The sequence below is a fragment of the Mycteria americana genome, chromosome 3, assembly GCF_035582795.1.
Source record: "Mycteria americana isolate JAX WOST 10 ecotype Jacksonville Zoo and Gardens chromosome 3, USCA_MyAme_1.0, whole genome shotgun sequence".
Lineage (NCBI taxonomy): Eukaryota > Metazoa > Chordata > Aves > Ciconiiformes > Ciconiidae > Mycteria > Mycteria americana.
The window spans coordinates 69,040,384-69,064,261 of NC_134367.1; the positions used below are offsets into that span (position 1 = coordinate 69,040,384).

At 40.4% G+C, this 23,878-nt stretch overlaps 1 protein-coding gene across 12 annotated transcripts in view; it reads right to left on the reverse strand.

Annotated features, from left to right (window-relative positions):
* The window catches only part of TULP4 (TUB like protein 4), a 167,496-nt gene that overhangs the window by 41,129 nt on the left and 102,489 nt on the right, over window positions 1–23,878 (reverse strand). For all 12 annotated transcript variants that reach the window (XR_012775279.1, XR_012775278.1, XM_075498902.1 and 9 more), the window contains 4 exons: window positions 22,948–23,076; window positions 22,473–22,634; window positions 4,627–4,807; window positions 1,877–2,011 (listed from right to left, as the gene is read on the reverse strand). Coding sequence is in view for 10 of the 12 variants with exons in the window: in XM_075498902.1 (XP_075355017.1) it covers window positions 1,877–2,011; window positions 4,627–4,807; window positions 22,473–22,634; window positions 22,948–23,076 (607 nt within the window). In the remaining 2 variants the exon portion in view is untranslated. The remainder of the gene's footprint in view (window positions 1–1,876; window positions 2,012–4,626; window positions 4,808–22,472; window positions 22,635–22,947; window positions 23,077–23,878) is intronic.

Genomic DNA, 23,878 nt, shown 5'->3' on the forward strand with positions numbered 1-23,878 from the left:
TCCATCAATTTAATAGGAATACTCCCAGTAAAATGACAGCTATGCAAAGCTAGTAGAACAGCAAAAATATATTGGTAATGCTTGAAATAGTTTTATAGTTGCCTGCTTTAAAAATACATTGAGTAGCCTACAGCAGCCCATAAAGACAAGGGCATCTGCTGCAGAGACTACAAACCAATGCTTACAGATTTCAAACAGAAACACATGAATTAATTCTCGCACACAAGACCATCCACTCTCAGCAGAATACCAAGTGGCTGGAGAGGATGGAGACCCTGCACTGGGTGGTTTCGCACATTCTTGCATCTGATAACAACCAGTAAAATTACAGTCACTTGAAAAAAAAAATGATAAGAAAGTACAGAAAATGTTTACATCTATATGACAGCTATATGCAAAATACTTTCCACTGTACAATGGGTAGCTTCAAAACAACAGACAGTGATATCCCAATCGCCTTTCTCTCTCACCATAGACACTCCCAATCCAGCAAGACGTTGCACATTCTTCTTCTACTGATGTCAACGATGTAGTCCCGTTTACAATTAATAAAACATATTTCTACTGTAGCTTGTACATTAATATTTTGCTAGAGGAGGGTGACATAATTAAGTGATCTTTTTTCCTTTAGTGAAAGTCAATGGGGAAAGAGAAACACACAGACATCCTCAACAAGACAGAGCCCTGCAACTCTAAACAGAGAATAAGATGGAGTTTGTTTCTCCTACTGTTTCCAGACGAAAGCTAGACTAGATGACAAATGAAGACTACTTCCTATCCTATTTACTATAATTCTGTAGAGATGCTGGGCACATCCCTTGGTGGATATCACAAGAGCTTCTCTAAATTGGTTCCAATTTCCCAGACTTTAGGCATCCTTTTGGCTGAAGAAGTTTTCTGGATCATAGGGTTGCCCCAGGATGCTACGTTTTGCCAGCCATGTGCTTCTTGTGTTGGCACAGGTGGAAGCAGGAGTGGAAAAGAAACCTCAAAGGTGATTTTTTTAACCCCTAAGACTACCCTACATAGTGGATCACCCAAAAACTTTTGGACTGGTGTTAGGGCAACTTTTCACCAAAAATATCCCACTGTTACAGAACAGTTAAGAGTCTACTCCAACAGCTTAATTTATTATTTTTTTAATCTAATGTAAAACTAATTTACCCGTGGAGACGAAAAAGAATAAATGGAACCTGTATTTAAGTATGTGCTTATGTGCTGAAGTGAATTAAAACTTCTCTCCAGGCAAAGCACTGTAAATTGTACTGAGAGTGCTGGCAAAGTAAGGGACTTTTTTGGTAGGTAAGAACAGTAAAAATTTTGGTGTGAATTAAAGATTTTACATGGAATACTGATTTTACAAACATTCATGCACATCACTTAGCAAGATGTATAGCAATTAATCAGTGGAATTTTCCTTCTCTCAGAATAACTTGATAATTAAGAATTCTAGCAAGTTTTCAAAATTTGTGGGAGTCAAAGCCGCATTGTGATTCATACCTGGTTACCAAAAGCATGGGAGGAGACCTTATGAATTAAAGGTGCAAAGGAAGTGTTACGTAGCAGAGGCATTCACACAAAGAAGCATAAACATATTAGCACATTCAGCTGAAAAACAGCGAACAGATCCATTTGCTCTACAAAACTGCCATAAAAACACGGTCTCAAAAATTTAAACTTTTTTTCAAACCCAAAAACTCTATCAGCCAAGCCCTGCTCTTCCACCAGCAGGTGTCACTGCTGGAAATGGCAATAACAGTGGCCGAGTGCTTCTGCATTAGGAGAGACAACCACGAAAACATAACCTATACACACATCGTTAAATATACAAGAAAGACAGAGCATAGGAAGGGGGTGAAATGGCTTCCTTTTGTACCTTTCAACCCTGAGCGGATGATGGTGGGAGACAAGTCATCATAATTGTTCATTAAACTGATGTCTCCCGACGTGAAGCTGACAGTAAGTAGTGGCTTGGTGTTCTGCACCGGGACTGGATACGCAGCTGGTCCATCTGCAAAAACAAGGCTCTGGAGTGAGCAAAAGGCAAGCAACCAGAAGTAATTACATCCAGACTGAAATACACTGTATTTCTGAATTATTTCTGAATTTCTGAAATACACTGAAATACACTGTATTTCAGCCTACTGCCATCAGGAGTGGTTCCAAGCCTCAAACTCTACCTGCTTACTCCTGCAATGTCTATGGGCAAAAGCAAAGCAGGTTTAAGCTAGTTAGTTTGTCTGCTTTTGTGAAACCCCAATGTTTTTACTTTGTGAATTTTTACTGCAGTATATCCAAAGTGATTTATGCATATACTATTACGTTATACAGTGGTGCTTTTCAATCTTTCCCCATTGTCAACTCCCCAAAGTGTCCACAAATTGAAAACCAATGCTTTAGAAGGCTTCTTGGGACTCAAGTTGAAAACCAGTGTACTAAACAAGGTAATCACATTAAAAGCTATTTGTTAGATACACTTTCTGCTTGGGCAAGTGCTGGGGACTCCTCCTGAAGTCACATAGAGACATTATAAGAACTTCTAAGAGCACATACTGACCTTTCACAAATTACTGTATTCTAAATGTTAAGAGCTAGGCAGCAGCATGAAAAGTTACCTGCCATCCTGCGTAACAGGATCCAATGCACTCAAAGGTAGAGATGAGCCCAAATGGAACACCTGGCTTTAAAAACCATTTCTGCAAGGTCTCGGCTCCTCCGGGCTTGTTTTTCAGTATTCACTGAAATCCCCTTGTTCAATTACTTAATGATCAATACCATCATCTGTAGCACTCGCTGTTTAACTCTTTTGGTTTACAAGTTCTGACAGAGGATGCCTCTGGCCCCTGATAAAGTGCCTCTCAAGGCCCAACCAGCATCTTTTCAGTCAACAAAAATGGCACAGCCAGTTAAGAGTGGCATTGCTTCCTGAACTTGTAAAAAAGCTGATCAAAAAGCACTTTGGAGAAAGATGTCTAGTAATCAGCATCTCTGTGTGTATATAATTTGGTAAGAAAAACCCATCAAACTTCCAGTCCTTCCTACACATCTGTGTGAGTCAAAGGTTTGTCACCTTTGAGAAGTTTCTGCTGCATCTGCTCTAAAGAAAACACATCATGTTTGGGTAATCATTAAAATAGGCTTGTAGGCTTGTAATGAGTCCACCCACCCCCGATTGACTCAGAAAAAGCTAGCACATTTGGATCATTTAAGTTCTCATCTGCGTACTCTGCATCTTCACCATCCTCCAACTGGAACCTCAGTATTTTAAAAAAGCAATGAGAAACCAGTTTAATCTTGTTCCTTGTCTTGCTTTAGAAGCTTGCTAGGAAATTTGAAGTTTGTTTCTTTTCTTCTAGGGCAAGAAATATCACCCAGTACCAAAAGCGAGGCATGAAAGCCAAAACAAAATTCAGTTTAAAAGATGTTAACATTTTACCAGATGATCACATTATCTTCTATCATTATTTTTTAAATACATACGCTTATTATATTGACATATATACACATGATTCTGGAAAAGGCAGATTTTTTGACTGAGTCCAAATTCGAGCTAAAACTGCAAGAGTCCTCAATTCAGTGGTTCGGATCTTAGATGCAGATTCAAAATTATTTCTAGCTATTATGTATTTAAATTTTTCATTGTACACTCACTGTTCTATTAGTCCTTAATTTTGTTCAAACTTTATGCACTGGAAGACAGAAACAGCTTACCTAAATCTTATAGACTAATCAACAGCATTAACAAAAAGAAGTATTGGCATTGCTTGAGTAAGAAGGATGGGGGTGAAAGGAGCAATGACCACATCTTATCCCAGACTATGCATGGATAACTAGGCCTTCTAGGTCTTTGCTACTGATCATTTCCAAAGAGTTTAAAACCAAAACATTTCACCTAATGAGTTATATTTATACTTAAGGGGAGGGAAGGATGTCTTCTTGACCCTCAAACCGGCAATATGCTCTGAAGCATGGGAATTAGTAACTCCAGACAGCTCCAGTCACCCTTCTTCTACCGTGTGTCATTGCAAGAAATTTTCATTTCCAATCCTTCTATGGACTTTATCGAGCTCTTTATGTCAGGACTATCAAGGATGGGACTATAATGATAAGCATTCTCTCTGCTTCAGGATTTCTTTAAAATTGAAGATGTAGTACTTTCTACTATGTCTAGTACTGGTGTCTTTTCACACGAATATATATAATGACACATTAACTTTTGTGACTGCCCTCTGACTACCTCCATACATACGGACCACTGCAATCTCTCACATGTGCTTATCAGGGAAACTTGCTATGTCCCTCTCTAGTGTTTTTCACTCACCCTCACTAAAAACTTGGAGCTTTGTGTTGTTATCTCATTTGTGCAAATGGAGGCAGAGCAGCACAGATGAGGTATGACTTGCAGCAAGGCTGGTGGCAGAGCTGGGGACAAACTCACTCCCCTGTACCAGCTCTCTGCTCCATCCCCCACACTACCACCACAGGAACACACCATCTTTTGGCCTCTACCAGCTTGAAGACATGGCCATCCTACTGTTTCAGTACTGCACGACCACGCCCTGGCATTTGAGATACCTTCAGAAGCACTTGCAAACCTGCAAGAGAAGCACATGCACACAACACTACCTTGCGGTGGGGAATAGTCATCGGAGTCTGTGTCGCTCTCGCTGCTGTCCTCCACCAGGAAGCTGGGGTAGTTCCAGGACATGCTGAGGATGCCATCTGACTCGTGAAGGAGCACATGGGCCAGCATTCGGCCATGGCAGTCCATGACAATAACTTGTCCATCAGCAGTGCCAAACAGTACCTGAAAATAACAGAACAGCCCTCAGTCCCACCAAATGTCAGCCACTGGACCCTCCTTCAAATGCATCTTGTAATTAACTAGCTACACTGGAAATTAATTGAAAGCAAACCAGCCAGGGATGTGAAATGGTGCCACGATAGGACACCACAACCAAAGATATATATAAAGAATGAAGTCAAAGCACCAGGGTCTAGAGGTAAGTTCCTAAAATCTTTGAGCAAGTAATGTTTCACCGTGCGGTGCATTTTGTTCACTTTAATATGAGCCAATACACTTTATTTGAACTTGGCCATTACTACCACCAAAGTGACCTGGCAGAAGGGCTACCACAGATTCTGCAGTATTCTTGGATTATACAGAAAATTCTAAAATTGGTGGCAGAAACCAAGGTATGCATCAGTTATAACAATATCAAAAGGCACACCTGACAAAAATGAGGTCTTAGCAGAGATTTCAAACAGCTTGTGAGAAATAGAAAGCTGAATAGAGGAGGACAGGTTATTTAGTTGATGAGCTGAGAGAAGGTGGGAGAATGTCTTCCAAAAACAGAGGCAAAAAGCAACATGATCAGTCAACTGGAAGTAGATTATTATAGCCCAAGAGGAAGGCACTATGTTACACATTCAGGAAGAGATGAAGAAGAGATTCTACCCACCATTTCAAATACAAAATGGATAACACAAGTTTTCCTCTTGCCCCTGAACTATTCCATAGCCAATGCATGCTGACTGAAGTCATACTGACTGGAACCTACAATTTATTTTTTATAAGCATTTTCTGTTTTGAGGCTTTAAGCAAGTTAAGATCCTGCATATTTGATGAATTTTAGAAAAACATCAGGAAATAAGAATTAATAAATCCACAAAACGAGAAATGCATTAGCCAAGGCTGCTGCTGCTATCACGTAATTCCACATGAGGCAAATACGTTTTAAAGCAAGTTTAAAAGCACTCATCAACTTGAAAACTAGCCAGCATTAAAAATTAAGCTAAAAGGAAGGGCAAATCTTATACTTGCCCTTCAGTCTACCACCTATTATCAGTGCGTGTAAATTTAAGATTCTACCAATTACATGCCCAGATCAAAAATTCACCTAGCCTTGTATCTTATCTCTAACAGTGGTCAACTGTTCGGGGAAGAGTAAGAGAACAGGATGCACTAAACAGGCACCTTCCCTAAACACTCATGTAGCTTCCAGCAAAAAATACTGCCTCGTCTTTGGTAATTGATAATTTCACTTGGTAACCTTTACCTCTTAGCACTAAAAGAAATATAGAATAATTGTTCCCTACTTACATTCTCAACATTGGTCACAATTTTATAGACCTCAACTACCTAGTCCCTTAGTCATCTCTTTTCCAAGCTGAAGAATTGTAGCCTACTTAGGATCTCCCTGTACAGTTGCTGTTCAAAGCCTCCAATCACCCTTGTTGACCTCTGCTGTCAGAGGTCTTCCTTTCTATCTTCCTTCTGAGATGTCGTGCCAGACTTGCAGCATTCAAACCGTGTATTATATCAGATTTATACAATAGTACTCACCTAGGAAGCAATTGTCATGGTTGCATTTTTGAAAGTTCCAGAAAGGAAGCATGGCTTCAAAGGCCTCAGTCAAAAATAAGAAGTACTAAAATTTTTTCTATGATCAAGGTGATGATCAGGAAACACAGAAGGTTGTAAACTAGAATAGCAGTTTAACAAGGAACTTCAGTGAAGTCATTAAAAACTTAAGAAAATCAATGGAGTTGTTTCACATTATCAGAAGCAATGAAAAAACAGTATCCGGCTGCCTTAACCGCAATCACTACATGCTACAAATATTTTTGTGTTAAATAGCTGCTGGGTTAAAACAGCAGCTGAAGTTTGTTACAAGCCTCAGATTACTATTCTTAGACATAAAAGCAAGAACTCGACCTTTGTTCATCTCACACTCCCTTCCCTTGTGGTCCTTTATTCTACTCTTCTTCCACTTCATCCCATCTCCTTTCGCACTGTTCATTATTTCCACTGTTTTTACATGCATAATCAGTGCGCAGCCACTTTCACTATCTACTTTCAGAACATAACCACTCTCTTTCAGATCTCTACAAAACAAACTTCTTCTACAAAGCCAAAATCCTACCAATTGTCATTGCTAGGTTCTCACACCGCTTTCAGCCTACTCTATAGATTAGTTTTTCCCAGTCTCCTAGGAGTTTTATAACTGCAAAATACCCAGACAGAGGAGGTGAAACTCACTGTTGTTTCTGAAAATAGCAGTGTAAGAGTTCTGCCTCCTAAAATCCTGTAGAAACACTTTATAATTGGGTAGGAACAAAATGTTGGGACTCATCACCCAGAGTTCAGTCTCATCTCAATCTAAAGCTAATTCTTTTGAGTAGCACTGCCCCCAGTTCAATTAAAATTACCAAGTCCTACAGTAATTTCCGATTCAGATCAGAACAGCTGCATGTGGGCATCTTAATTCTTGCACTGGAACCTGAGAGAGCTCTTTAGCAACCTAGAAATGTCAGAGGGCACTCCTCATCTCTTTACCCAGGCTATAGGTTTCAAGGAATAGCTTTAAGTTTTGGGGTTATTGTAGCAATACAACCTTTAAGACAAAAGCATTTATCAGGCTGATAGTCCTGCTGGCTGAACTCCTGCTGAAGCTGTAAAAATGTCTAATGGTGTTATCATCCATAACATTACTCAAGTTATAAATGCCACACTCAAGCTACTTATGTCAGATGAATAAAACTCTCTTGACCTTCAGAAAAAAGGTTGAGCCACAGGGTATGCCTGAAGGATCCAATGGAGAAATTAAAAGGTTGTATTTTAGCTGCCTAAATTAATATTTTTCACGCATTTGCAGATCTAGGAGGTCTGAGGGAACGTTGGAAAAAGGTAATGAACAAGTTACAGTGGTTTGTTAACCCTTGAATACAAAAGCTAAATGATAATAATAGTAATTAAAAAAAAAATCCTAAGTACTTATTTTGAAGTGGTTCTTTAGCCCCTTGTTCTGTTCTTCTTCTCTTGTCCCACCTCCTTTCCTGTCATACCGTTCATTATTTCAACTGTTTTTACATGCATTACCACTTGTAGAATTCCATTTGTAGAATTATGCATAATCTGATAATAAAATACCTAAAATCAACCATACATTCAAAGTGCGAGTCAGTTAACATAAATACAGTATTTCTTTACAACACATATCAAACATAACAAATCGTGCACTACAGTGAAGCTGTAGCTGATTAGAGGCCGTACAAATGCAGAGCAGTCTCCAGTGGCACCCTGATGCTGTATGCTTTGAAGGGAAAACTGTGATAAACAGCATTGGGATAATTCACACACAGTTTTCTAAGCATACCAAGAGCTGAAAGTTGGGTTCAGTCCTGAAACACAAGTGTCTGGGCTCTCCATGAAACCCAAGCTTCGGGTGATCCCTAGTTATTATAACAAATCCGAATACCTGAAAAACACCCTTCTCTGAAATCTGCTGACCTCTTAGCCTCTGTGGTAACTTGTGATGAGTTTCACAAGCTAGTTTTGGTAAATAAAAAGGTTTTTCATCAGTTTTTAAACTATTATCCATGAAATTATCATTCAAGATTGCAATCCCTTTAAAAGCCCAAGATTTCAGAGAGTGTTCAATTTTCAGTCTCAAATGTACCAATTCCTAAAAGACATGTGGTAATCAAAAGATGGGGTATTCTGCTCTGAAGTTATTTTTTCACGAAGAGATGAATACTAGAACAGCCAAGAAGCTAAAAAATTCAGTCCAAGAGGAACAACTTGAACCTGTTCAGTGACTTGGCTATATGTGGATCTGTTGTGCTGAACTGTCGCTATTCCCATAAGATCTGTTGTGACGCCGTAATGCGTCTGGACCAGATACGGTACTAGCAGAAAATGGTTTGGCAGCACCAAGATCAACAAAGCTACAACGGAGCAACCACAGACCTGGCGCACTGAAGGTCCAGCTCAGGAGGCCCACTAGTTAGTAAGAGAACTATAATTTACCAACAGTGATGTTATTTTTGCACAAAATATATTGTGTTGCTATTTAATTGGGTTTAACCTATGCAAATTGAACTCCTCAACAGAAAGAATGCTCAAGCTTTATGTTAATTTGAATACACTAGCCCAGTAGGAGAGGGGGAGATCCCGCCATCTCACCACATCTGATTATATGCAGCAGCTGAGAAAAGTCTATAAATCGTAACAATTTCAGTAGGTCAATGAAGCTGTGCTGACTTATATCTGCAGGGAACCTACCCACTGCCCGTTCCTACATCCTAGCCTGTCCTCATTGTCAAAGAAGCTTTCCAGAACTACAACCACTTTGACTTCTATAATAACTGAGGATAATCCAATCCCAGCAATAATGTATTCGATGACTTGATGTATATACGAGGGGCAAAAGAAAGAATTATTTCCAATCTCAGGTTTTCATTGTACAAACCGAATAGTCAATACTGTTGCAGAAAGACACTGATAAAGTAAGATGTTCCCTTCATGACATTTAGTACTAACACTGAAAGTTTCTAAGGTTGCTAGTTAAACAAAACTCCCAGGAAATCTGATCAAAACATTTTCGGAACATAGGCCGTCATTCTGTATCAGAGCAGTGGCCGAGCCTTTGACTGAAGCTCAAGTTGAAGTATTAGAAGCTGGTCTTGCTATAGCTACTGGAAGAAATATAAAGCCACTAGAGTTTACTTCAGGTCAGCACTTTCAAAGTGAGAGATTCCAGTATCGTGATGCTAGAAGGCTGGAAAAGGAACATCTGCTTTACTCATGTTGGCCCAGGATTTTTAAAAAACCTCTTTGACTTTTTATGAAGAATGTACATCTAACAATTGAGGGAAGCAAAACAACTAACAGACTCAGCTAATTAAAACAGCATTGAAAATGAATCTAGTAAACTCCATCCTAGTATAATATGATTATTTAAAAACCAAAATTTTCACAGAAAGACAGAACTTGCTTTGTTGGACTATGCAAGGTGCATCAACAGTTTGTATTTAAATTCCTGGATACACTGAAATGTTATGAAAATTAATGTCATCTGTCACAAAATCTCAGGTGGTCTAATATTCCCTAAGCTGTGGCTAAGTTGCCAGCTTTATGGTAACTCCACTGAGCAATTTCTTGAGTTATATCTCTTCCTTCTCCTACAGGACAGGTGGCAGGTGGAAGGACAAAGTGACCACACTAAGTTTTTCCAGGAAGAGACTGATCACATTGGAAAAAGGCAAAGGGTTAGATGTGTCCTAGAAGTTGCTTACTGGACCAGTCCAGCAAACTGAGCTCTATTGGACTTGAAATTCTCAAGCCTTCTACAGCCCTAAGTAATGCAAATAACTGTATGTAACCTGTAAATGTTGCTATCTCACAGCAGTTAATATTTTAAACAGCAGCAAGTATTTTAAAAGTAAAAAATAATTTAAAATATATAGCGTGACATAAAGGCAAACCCACCGTTCCCATTTTTATAATGCAAATTCACTACTTAGTCTTCCCCTTTGCAGACTGATTCCTGGCCAGTTGTTCTCTTCACACTGCTAAGCCATCCAAACAGTAAGTAAAATATGTATTGTTATAATTTGCTGGGGTTTCTACACCTGCCAAATCATTCATGCAGAGGATATATCCCCACTACGCCAAAGCGCACAGACAGGTATTTCTGTCAGGAAATCCTAAGGGGGGCCTGTTTCCATTGGAATTTGTTTTTCAGAACTAAACACACCATTTCAGCTATTTTTTTCTAGCCATGACTTTTAATGATGCATGCAAAGACTTCTGAGAGACTAGTGAGCCATGATCTCCCTCTGGAAGAAACGTCCTACCTAGGTCCTTTCAGACCAGTTTACAGGTGTTTTGTGATTCCATGTTCAATTTTTGCTTTAACCAGTTGCAAGATGCGGATGTAAGCCTTATTTGCACATTTCTTGGATGTTCTTAAAACCTTTTCTAAATGTATTGCAGCAAAATAGTGCTGCCCTTCAAAACTTAGAACAGAGATGTGATTACTTCTGCTAGCAGCTAAGTTACTTCATATTCAAGATCCTTCATAATCTTTGGATGTACCAGTCAGACAGGACTTGCTGCGTTTCAAACTAACCTGTTCCAGGACCCCCTTGTCACTTCCTCAGACTTAGTGAGGAGTCTCTCACCAGTGAAGTAGTAGCCCAGGGCACAAATCTCACCAGCAGCTTATGACCAAGTGAACCATGAATGATCTCACAAAAACTTAGGCTTTTGGTTTTTAACATTCTCCAGGGCTGTGTTTCCAAAGTCTGGAGGATTCCTCTTCCACCTACCCACTTTGCAAACCTTGCTCTTTCAACATTTTGTTCTACTCTTTGCCTTTCTGGTTCCTTTTCTGTTTGGCATACATGTCTTGCTGTACGAATGATGCCACCAACAGTTAACCCTGGGTACCTCTGCATTTGCAGCCCCCTCAACCAATGTTGTTTCCCTGACATTCCCCTTTTCAAAGTTTAGACCTATCTTTATGCTTTTTTCTTCAGCCTCCTCCCTTATCTCCCCCCAAAGGAAAAAGTCAAAAAGTCAGCACTATAACCTCAGAAATTACGTTCTGCAAAAACGCTAAAAAGGCCAACTGCGTTTGCATTGTCAGAAGATGCTGAGCAGTTCAAGGAAGCTGAATTAGTTCTGTTTGCCCGGATTTAGCCATCTGGACAAACATTAGTATTCATGATAGGAAAGGCCTTCGCAGTTGTCACCATAATGCCATCATACTAATAGAGATAAATCTATTTTGCTGATCCAGAATTAACTGAACTATGAACTGATTAATATACAAAATGATGGATCAACCTTCTATTTATGCAGGTAGGCTTAGTAACATAGGAAATACTAGGGAAATTATTGCCTTTAAATATTTTCATTCATTAGCCTAACAAAAAAATGCCAGTCTTGCAAAGGCTGAGTTACAATATTTTGCAGTCCATTTAGTTGCGGTATTAGCATTTTGCATTCCTTGTGCTCTTCTTGTTTACTGTTTCTCCATCACAAAGCAAGAGGCAGTGCAGCAGCCGCCTCTTAGGATACATTAAAAAGTGAAAGTTTGTTTTTTCTCAGTGTGGTATTTCTGGCTTTCCTTCTTTTTACCTCAAAACGCAGAGAAAAAGAGAGAGAACCAGAGAGAGGGAAACAGCTGCTCTCCTGCTGAATACTTTTTGCTTCCATTAAAAATTCAGCCACTGTAAAATGATTTCTTGAACTGACACAAAAAGAGACATCACCACAATTCACACACAAGCTCGGGGGAAAGCACTAGGTTTTCTTCGACTGTCTTTATGTCTGAAAAAACTGAGAAGAGGTTTTTTGTTTCCTTTGGACATGAGGAGTTACCAGCCTCACACACGGATGATACCCCACGAGATCATCCAGCTAACTGCATATATACACAGCAGTGAAATTCTCATTCAAGACCATTAACGCTTTCAAAAGCAGCACTGGTTTAGTCACCTACTTTCAGGCTTGTTCCTTCTCTCTCTTACAAAGTCCATAGGGTCTAGATAACTGTTACAAAGCCCTCAAATGAGAACACAAAGTAAATACACTGGAGATCTTTGTGACAAATCCATTTAATAAATATCGAAATACCAAAACCTGGGGATTCAAACCGCACTGGCTTTATGTCTCTCTAAAATAGTATAACATAGCTGAAGGGCTGTAAATGAGATACAGCCTTGCATGCCATTTCAGGAGTCAAAAATGTAAGTAGTCTCAAAACCAGGATCTCAAGGTATACAACTACTCTGGACATGTGGGGATGGAAACAATTGTCCAGGTGAAGATAATGTTATTTGAAAGCACTCTGGCAAATCACAGAAAGACTGATTATTATATGTTCCTGTAATTCTACCTGGACTAATTCTGACTTGTGTATTTCCAGGCACATACATTTCTCTATTCTTTCTTGACTCTCGAGACATTTTTCAAGAAAGCATCCTATAACAATTAGATTTTTAAGTGAAAAGAGTTGCCCTTCTATATCATGTTTACTGAATTAACAATATGCCTCAGTTTACTTTAGATGTGGAAAAGATTTGTGGTTTTTTTTAAACTTGTGTCAGGTTTCAAATCACATTTGAAGTAGTATGCAAAATGAACAAAAAGCCAGCAACAGCTGGAACACCTTCTACAGAACATCTTCTGCAGCTTTTAACACGGACAGGACTCTGAGCCTGGACCACTGAGCTCCCACAGCAGAAGTACTCTGGAACGCTCTTCAAGCAGCGCCATTTTCTCACTAAACTCTGCCAGGAAAGTGCACACATGTCTATGAAAACACATATTCTTCACATATATCCAGTTATACATAGCAACAAAAACAACTGTTTGGCACTGTTAGGTGGGAAAATCCAATTAGTTTTAGCAACAACCACTCAATCAGGCAAAGAAGTCAACTGATACACTTGGCAGTCTCCTGCATTGTTCCCAAGCCAGGTTTTAGTTATTTCCTGAAAGATATGTTGACTGCTGAAGCTAAAACTTCCTTCAGAGTTTTAGAAGTCTGAGAGTTTCTGCTGGGGTTTTGTGGTTTGGTTTTTTTCCTAATTGAAAATGGTATTACTTAGCAACAAGGATTGCACTCTCAACCAGTGAAAATGCAATACAAAGCAGTTTAGACGCAATGTCCTTGCTCTTTTGAATTTCATAATACAAAATCAAGAAGCCCCTGGGTTAAGCTATATGCTAATGGAAGCCAGCCCCTCAACTTCTGCATTCTCCGTCTAGGTCTTGGGTGCTGGCAGAGAGGAGTAACTCAGCATGGTCAGGAAATACATAGAATGGGTGAGGTCAAGTATAACTGAGTCAACATGGAGATAGGCTGAGTAATAAACTGTTACTGAAATGAGGAACTGAAGAAGAATGACTATCCTCCTAAAAGCAAGGAAAGCAGGGAAGGATTAATCCCTTTTCAGCTGATGCAGTCGCCAACAATCCCTCAATGTCTGAACACTGACAAGAAACTGGCTCCTGGACAAAGAGCAGAGAGCTCAAGTTGAATCCACGTGGGATGAAACACTGATCGGAAAGGTTTTGGAGAACAAAGAGATATTGCTCCCACTTTCCATTGGCATACTATCTCGTTTTGTCAAATCAGTGGAAAGACCATGTGATACCACTTTCCAAAAATATCACCTTTCATCTCCAATTTACTGTGAAACTTGGCCTTGCTTTCCCAGACAAGACCTAGTGCAGAAATCCACAAATCTCCTCCAGATTCAATCACTCTAATCCTCCTTCCCTGCACCAAGGTTTCACACTATTCACAGGCTTGAACACATCTGACCCAAGTTCAAGTCCCCATTTGGCTCCTGGTCTTCTTACGAACTTCCAAAAAATCGACGGATGAAGTCCCAGTGATAATAAAGTTTAAATTACCACTCTGCCAGCTACATTTCTTTTGAACTGAAAAGACCACAAAGCTCTGGATGAACCAAATCGGTCCTGCGGCCGAAGCGTTCTCAGCCAAGTGGCTCTCGCAGTGGAATAACACAGACCGTTTCTAAAAAATGCTGTAAAACCTTCAGAGCTTGGAGAATTTTTCCTCTGTAAGAATTACACTTCCACTCACATGCCCTCTCCTGATCAACTCAAAATCTGAATGAACAAATTAAAGCAATTTTCCTACCTTACATACAACTTCTTAGAAAGAGAGCAGCTTCCTGCAGGAGGTGCCATTTTTTTCCCTGCACTGCCTAAAAAGTAGCACAAGTATGTGCTGCTACTTTGCAGAGGTGCACTGCAAATCCTCGTTCTTACTATTTGCCCCACAGCATAACACAGTGCTTTTCAGAAACACAGTTTCAAATAAGTACTCCCTGTCCCAAAGAACTAAAGACTTCAGGCTACATGAGCAAATCTTTCTGTACAAGTGCCAGCAAGGTGAGAGGAGAGGCAAACGACTTCTTTCTTCCTGCCACTTCCCACACAGAGACTGGTCGTGTTTCTATTTGCGCTCATCTTTACTTTGCTGACTCAAACACTGATGCTCCAAAAATGTAAAGCAGTACTGGGTATAAAAACGCTAAGTGGACACATTAACTGAATGGCACAACGAGTCTTCAGCTCTCCCTCCATCTCTGGTTTGTCACTGCCATTGACATCCTTCCTTTCCTGAGGGAGGGGAAGATGTGGTAGAGTGCGCAGACCTTAACAAACCCCAGATTCTGGTCAACTAAAATAAGAATATTGTGACCTGAGTGTCATGTTAGATCACAGTGAAGAGTTACAAGATACACTGTTGAGGGTGATCCGTATGTCCTAGCACACTGTGCATCCAAGGGGATGCAGAAATCCATTCAGCCATTCGCTTTTTGTAGTAACAAACATCAAATACCCTGTCTACAAAGATGAGCAAAACACTAAAACAGTTGTATTCTTCCTTCCAGACAGAGTCATTAAGGGAAAAATGTCTTTGCAAGACTCATCTGAAACAGTGTTGACATGAAACACTGCAGGAGCTACTGAGAAAAAATGAGCCATGATGCTGTCAGCACATAAACATCTCCCATCTTACAGCCCTCAGAACAAATAGAACAAATAGCACCACCTCGTCAGCTCTCTCAGTGTCTTGCCACTACAGGCTGGATGAAGAGTGTCTAGGGAAAGATTAGGCAAGGCGCAGATGAAGCGAGTGGGAAGAAGAAAACACACTGAAGCATCACCTTGTTGCTCCACTCCTTCAACTCCCGCTCAATCACTGTGCAGCATCAACTAGAGTTTCTGGCAGGAAAAACCTTGCCTGGAATAAACCCACGGAGAGATGCCACGGCTCCTGAAGCTGCAGATGAACCCTAGAGTCTCCGAGGAGAACATCTTGTTCTCTATCCTCCCCAAAACTCAAGGCAAAGCCTATAAAGTCCTCATCTGAGTACTGAAATCTGCAGTGTAGCTGCTCATTGCTAGTGAGAACAGGAGAGCACAAGTAAAAAAAGGCATAGTGCACCAAGCTATTTAACTCTTCCCCTTCCTTCTTTTTGAAAGTTGTATTCTCAGCAGAATGATGCATGAAACCTACTCGAGACAAAAAGGCAAAGAAAAGACAGTGCTAATAAAACTATGTATAGACATCAGAAAAAAAAAGAAAGAGAAATCTATTATTTCAGAAATAGCTGCATACTGCAGCTTCAAAACAACATAATAAAAAGAGATGGGAGAAAGAAAGGCTAACTAGCACTTAAAATTCACATTACTTGTTCACCCCAAATCTGTCTGTCACTATTATGTGGCATCATAAAAATCAAGTCACCAAGCAAAGAACAAAAACAAAGTGTTACTGGCTTCCAGCATGTATAAATACATAAAACAAGAATACTAAAGTCTCTGCAAAAACATTTAAACATTCTCAGTATATATAAAACCCCACATATTTTGTCTATAAAAGGATGCAATAGGACAGTAAACATTCATAGAACCCTTAACACAAGCAAGCAGAAATCTTTAATTTTAATAAGTCTGCCACAAAGGTTTGAAATGCTTCTAGAAATAGTCCAAAATATTAAAGACAGTTAAGCTGTGGTGGGTTTTGTTTATCTGTTTGTTTTATATAACAAGTGGATTTATCTTGAAAGACAACTGAAGTCTCCTTCCCCTGTTCTCTTTTTGCATTTTAATGGTATTGCTCAATTATGCAGCATGCAATGTTAAAATCCTTATATGCGATTTAACCATTGTCTGCAGTCCTCGTGGCTTGAATAAACTGCCTAGTTAATTAATGACACTTCTTCAATGCTATAAAAAGCCTCTAGCCATTTTTCCCAGTAATTTGAGTAATTCATCCATCAGTGAAAATAAGTCTTTCAGTTCTTCCTCAAAGACTGTATCTTACAGTGCAATTCTGAGTGGCTCTGGTCATTGTAAATATATATGTATGGTCATTTGATAGTCCCTGCACCCACAATGGATTGGGGAAAAGATGCATTTTTATATGGCAAGACACAAAAATATAGATATTCCCTGGCATTTTAAAGGCTCCTTTATGCGAACCTGTAAAGATCCTTAATAGGGACAAGAAGTATTCTAATAAAGACCAAAATAATTGCTTACACTTTCAAATTTTACAGGGTGTAATTTTTTTCATTTTGTCCTTCCTTCCCTTCATTCATAATAATTAAGGTAAATATTTGCCTTCCCTATACTGCCCCAGTTGCCTGTTTGTAGCTCCCTTTCATCATTCTGTCAACTCATTAGAAGGCTGTCTTCAAGGTTCTTTTTCCACACAGCTAGATGTCTGAGCATAATTAAACTTGATCAGTGTGACTACTGCAATAGCAAGGACTGCCTGCATCAGACGTGCGCTACAGCACCTGATCAAAACCAAAATGGTAGGGTGAATGGAAGCACAAACTCCTCGTTCCAGAGCAGCAAGCAAAAGAAGACGTAGGTGAGAAGATGGCATCGTGGCCCAAACAGATACAACGCATTTTCAAGAATAAATTCCTTATTTTTAAGCCATGTTCTGGAAGCTAGGTAAAGCTACTATTCCTAGTTTCAGCTCAGGGGTTGTTCAGAACGACTATTTCCCTGAAAAGGTGGTAGCAACTGCAAATCACAGCCCACAGATGAAAATGGGGGGATCCAAAAGCAGACTATAATAATGGATTGATTAGTTAAAATTCCTGCCAGGGACTAAAGCCACACCAAAACCAAGGAGCCTGAGAGGCAAGCTCATGAAACGTCTGGTGCCACCGGTAATCATTTGACAGCGCTTCTTGTTAATTAGCTCCTACCGCGTGGTGAGAATTGTGCCGTAGCTCCTACCTCACGGCAGCCACTTGGCACAGCACGGCGCTGATCCTATCAGGGACATCTAAGACACAAAGTGCTGTATTAGCACAGGGAGCCGGCACGACTACACCGCTGGACCCAGAAAGTAGCACACATCCCCTCCTTCATGTGAAGCCCCTTTCAGCATCCCGGGCTCCACCCTGAAGCGCTGCAGGCAGGGTGCTGCAGGCAGGGCGCTGCAGGCAGGGCGAAGGAGGGGAAGCCTGCCCCTGTCTCGTGCCTTTCAAGGAAAAAGATGCTGAAGCATCTGTGGTCGCCGTGGGATGGCGAGCGCCAGGAGCTAACAGCGTAGAAACTGCCTTCCTGCACAGCTACTGCAAGCTACAAAAGATTTAAAAAAACCCAACATACAGACCTCCCGCACCCTGCGTTTTGAGACAAATCGGTTTCATCTGCTCCTGGTCTCACAGGTTTTCTTCCAGTATCTCCTAGGACCCTGCAGTACACACGGTATCTGTTCCTAATGCTGTGCTGCTTTTCTCTTCCACCGCGAGCAGAATTTTGTATGATTAGACACAGAACAGACTGAAACTTGGGGCCTGTATTTACACATTCTTAGTACTAATGCATGTTGTGTTGCGATGGGACCACATACAATAGTTAATGTTGTACCCAGCAGGATGCCAATCAAACTAGCTAACTGATTGTATACCTATTTTCAAAGCAAACAGAAGGAAGTGCGCTGGCAAAGTTCACACGTACCTGTTGTCTGTCATGTCCCGGCCAAAGAGAATGCTGGCCAGTCCCTGCATTTCCACAAATAAAAGCTTACAACAGGAAAGAGGAGGGGGAAAAATAGAAATGGGCTCCTACAGCTGTCAGAAAAGTCTAATAATTTACATTAGCTGAGATGCAGGGAACACATATAGATTAACAGCACCTCTTGGGATATCCAGGAATTAAAATACATTCATTCATTTTCATCAAGGCTTCCCTCTATTAGAGAGTGATTCCCTTCTCACACACAGAAACAGCAACAGAAACAACCCCAGTGAAGTCCAGGGAGTTACACTATATTGCTACGAACAAGAGGATAATCAGACCCCTCTACAGTTCTCACCCAGTTCTCTGACACTGTGCCTTTCTCTCCTCGTGAACAGAGATAAGCCTCTTTAATAGGTAAAATCTGGGAGAAGGAGAGGGAGAGGATGGCCTGAGGGCAGCAGAAGTTGATAGAAAAATGTCACTAGGAGCTGAGCAAGCACACAGGAGGGGAGATGAAGCACTGGAAAGATATTTTATATGACTTGTGGGCTTAGGAAAAATCCTCAATTACTTATTGACATTGCTTCTGTAATTATAAGTAAACCCTTTGGCTAGACAAAACTCAAGTTCTTCTCACTTGGGAAGTCATTCAGTCTACTTGGTATGTACACTCCCTCTTTGCAAACAAGCATGGTACAACACCACAGACCTGTCTTCTCAAGACAGGGTACAGCATTCTCTGATATTTCAAATTTACTTTTCATTTCAAATATACTTTTATCCCTACACGATCCTAGGTGAGCCTTCTCACCAGAAAAATACTCCACACGACCCTGAGGAAGTAGGCTCTACTACAGCCTCTTGTAGCCCTGAAAAAAACATTTCAAAACAGTGAAAGGAAGGTCACACTCCTGAGTGATCCCACCTGTCTGAGTTTGACCGAAGTGTGGCACTCTGCTTGAGACACAGAGCACCCAGTCCTGTAAAGCCTTCCTATTCTGTGTATTTGCTTATTATCCTCAAGAACCCATTGGTATAATGGGGCTCTGTGCCTCGGCCAGACGCGTGCTCTGGTTATAGTGTACAGGAGCAGGAAACACCTGAAGCCCTCCACAGGAGCAGGACTACAGACACACAATGGAAAAGAGAAAATTAACTTCTAGTCCTCTACAATAAACATGCAGAATCACAATCAAAAGGCCTATGTATCGAATTAGCTGAAGAAGTCCGTAGCTCAAAGTCCAGGCTCAAGACCTGGGTGTGAACCACAGTAAAAATTTGCCAGTGACATTCACGAGAAGATCATCTGACGACACATGATGCTGAGAAAGAAAGCGCTGGAGTCAGGCAGGCTGTATCAACTGTCTTATGACTCACACTAAGCTTGTCCCCAACACACAAGGAGAGCTCAAGAAATCCTGAAAAACCAACAGAGCCACAAGAAGAATGATACCACTCTCTTCCTGAAAGAAAATGCAGAACAGTTGCATCTAGTATTAATAAAATCAGCCAGCAACTTCCTGAGGGCAAAGTACATACCACATCAGTTAAAAGATACAACTATATGCTCAGTTGCAGCAGGAGTGTACTCATCTCTCCGTGCTCATCTCTCCAGCTCTCATCCCATCTCCAGGCTCTCAAAAGACTTTGGGAAGCATAAACTATGGAGTTTCAACCACAGGTGGCATCAGCTGCTGCCTCAGGTGTTTTACTTACAAGCCCATGTCAAAGCACAGCAAGGACACAAACTCAGAGGCCACACACGCTCTTGCAAACAAGAAGATGGTTGGCAATACTGTAGCTCCAACCACTTCTTGCCTCCAATGGAAAGATGGTGGTAGGAAATTACCCTCCTTTTGCAGAGCTGCCACGGAGCCGTGGTGAGGAGTGACAGAGGTGACAGGCTACTGGTGTTGAATAGACCGATAGGCGAAAAGATGGAAAATGAGACTTGAAGAAAAGAGGAGGATGCATGCAGAAGAGGGCTGAGGGAGCAAGTTAAGAGAACTGAAGAGTGAGGTGAACAGACAGACTGTATTGAGCAAATTTTTATCAGGACAATAGAAAACTGACACTGAACAATGCATTCCCCTTGGAAATTTAACTTTCCAAGTTAGTTGCGCTAATGTCATGGGACCATGGAGTGTAATGTTTTCCAGGAATACTTTCATTAGCAGTCTTCATGGTGCCAGAGGGGTGACAAAAAGAATAGTATGAAAATACAAATGTAAATGTTGACATTTATCTTTCACTCACTGTACTGATAAGTAGATTACGTTAGGCAATAGGGAAGATGCTGAAGCTACTCTAGACTAGAATAATACTCTGTTCTCATTTGCACAGATACAAATCAGGAGAGAAATTAGATAAGGAGATAAGCTAGTAAGGGACACACATGTATTTCCGTATGTGCTTATTTGTGTGTAATATATGCAAAGTCCTTCCCCCCCAATTTACTATTTTTAGTTTGAACTGAGCATAGTCTCTCGCCTTGTACCTCGGTGAGCCATATTTCCTTGTGCCTCCAGAGGCAAATACATCTACATATGTTTTAGAAGATTGCTTCTTTCCACCAACTCTGGAGAACAGGACAAAAATCCATCATCACTTAACAGGCAAACCCCATAGTTAGGAGAACTGTGCAGAGCAACATGATGCTCGTGGCTGGTTTTGGTCTCTATTTCAATGAGTTTGTCAGCAGCAGAGTCTGTAACTCAAGCAAGTGATTTTCACACAGCTAGAACTGGCCATTATGTTTGAATGCGCTTATCTGGACACTGAACAAGTGTTTGTTTTCTGGAATAACCACTTACGGAGCATCCAGATTAGAAAGTACAAACATATCGTCTAAATCGAATTACAGGCAGTCAGTCACCCCAAATTAAACACTCAAGTGAAGATATTTCCAAATACAGCAGCAACAACTGAATATCCCACAAATGGGGTAGTGTCGTGGTTAAAACATAGGACTGAGCACTATTAGATCTTAGTTTCCCCTCCTATTTCTGCTGCTTGTCTTTTCCTCTTGATCTCAAGTAAATTATTTATTGTCGAGATTTACATTTCCCCAGATTCAAAAAGAGGCAGTTAGACTCCCTGGCTTTAAAGAGCAGTGTTGCAATAATTAATTCATTATTCTTTGTAGAGCACTCTAAAATTATTAGATGCTGCTGCAGAAATGCATATTACTAGTGCTATTACATTCCACTAGCAATTCCCAAAATAACTCTGTCTTGGATGGATTTATAGTATTCTAAATTAAAGTCAGTGGTACCTTGAGTCTTGAACCAGCACCTTTTCATGGCAGTGTAAAATGAAGGAAGGAAAATAATCCAGTTGTGTTCATAACACAGTTTCTCTTTGCACTATTCTACCTCCATAATTTCTTTCAGTACTATATTATACACACATTAAACATAACGACAGCAAGCACATGGAAGGAAAGAACGTTCCAGTAAGCTCAACAGTGAATGGCAAAGGGCCATTGTAAATTCTGCAAATGAAACCAATGGGCTAGCTCGAGCCCCGCTATAAATGGTGAAGTGACCAGTATCATATGCTTCTTTAGAAAAGCAGTAAAGAAAAATTTTTTAAGTGGCTTTTTCAAAGCTCAACAAGTTTTGGACTCCATGGTTGGAAAAATGGCCTTATTTTAAATTATGTTGTTTGCATGAGGCTGAGAGGTCTCTCTGACACTCCATCAACTGGATCCATTTGCTCATGTGAAGGCAAACATAACCACATCCGTCACTGGAACTGCTTTTGCTGCAAGTGCAGACTGGACAGCTCTATACAGAAATGACAAGTCAGATGTTTAATAGTCCAGGCTGTATCTCTGCTCAAATGCATTTTCAAGATAGCTGTATCAACAGATTAGGGGTACAACTACAGATTCCTGTCTCAAACAACTAACTTCGAATAAGAGTGCATGTGAATCGGGGTGAAAAGTGATGATAGGTAACTTGGTACATTATCATATTTGCCTAATGAGAATGACAGGATGAATTAAATTTTCATTATCTGTGGGAGCACCAGTTTTGAGGGAAACTGTTCTTACAAAGCGACCAGTTTACTTAACTTTTTAAAAGCTGTACTCTATAGCATATCAATGCAACACAATTAATACCTCTAAAGGCCCCGTTACCTGTTGGTCATCTGGAGTCCATATGCCACAGGTGATCTGACTCTCCAAGTTTATTTCCGAAGACCAGTGTCTTTGTCCGCTGACTGAACCGACCAGCACAAATCCATCTCTATAGGAGATAAGTGCTTGAGTCCCATCGTGGCTCCATGTGAAGTCGCTTACCTTAACACATCAAAGACAAGAAAATAGAATGGGCCATGTAGGAATTTTCTGTTGTTTTAATAAAAGGTAGCACTGCATAGAACTAGCCAGGGCAACTATTAGCCCAGTTGTAGCTCTGATGTCATGGCTACTGGATAAAGCAACTGTCCTTGCAAAGTGTCTTTGTGACAATTCTTGCATATTCCTTTCAATAAAGAAATGTTTCATTTTCTCCTGTGCTTTTCGAAAGGTATAAAGCACCATTCATTGTCCTCTTCATTTTGCCTCTCAGGACTTGATCGCTCTCGACTGCAGAGAAAACATGCATACCAACCTGTGCCCCCCGATCATTCACAAGCTCCACAGACCATCTGCCTTCGTATTGTATCCAAACAAATATTCCTCCGTCTGCATCGCAGGTTGCTAATTTCTGGAATGGTTCGTTCCATCTCACCAGCACAACCTTAAAAGATTACAAACAAAACCAGCATTACCAAAATGGCGTGTTGTGCTAACAACTATTTAACAAGAGCCAGTTAAACAATACTGCAAAATAAACATCACCGCATTTAAATCCTAAAGAAGATGTACAAAACAGTAATTTTCAGCACAGCATTAGGCGCCTCTCAAGAACAGCTGGAATCATTTAGTCATGGCTGTCAGGAAATGCACAATCTCTCACCGTCAGGCCTTTTTGGAAGGCATCATCGCATGCTTTCAACAAAAACACACTGTACACTGGTATGTAGGATTTCACTACAGAAGCAGCAAACAGGAGGCCCCGTACAGACCATCCAACACTCTTTCAAATGATTTCCCCCACCGTAATCTCAGACTGTCAGACTCCACATCAAATCATCACCTCTTGCTGACTTCAAATGGAGTTGCATGCACTGGTATCAGATTGAATTTGAATACTCCTATCAATAGTGACGTGAAAAAAAAATTGAGAGTCCCAAATTACTAAAAAATTGAAGTTTCACAGAAAAGTTGCTTTGCTACTGAGTGCAGAAGGAATGCAAAGCAGTTTTAGGCTCTTCTCTCCACATTAGAGCTATCTGGGCTTTTCTGGAGAATCTAATCAAGTCTAAACCTACCAAATTGCTCTCTCATTTCTCATTAATATCAGATTTAACAAATAGAGTATCTCTTGAGACCTCAGTATAGAACTGAAAAAACCATGTCATCCTAGTGCGTGAAGCAGAAATTAGCTTTAAAACCATTTATCTTCTGTTAGTGACTTTTTCTTAAAAACTTTTTTCCAA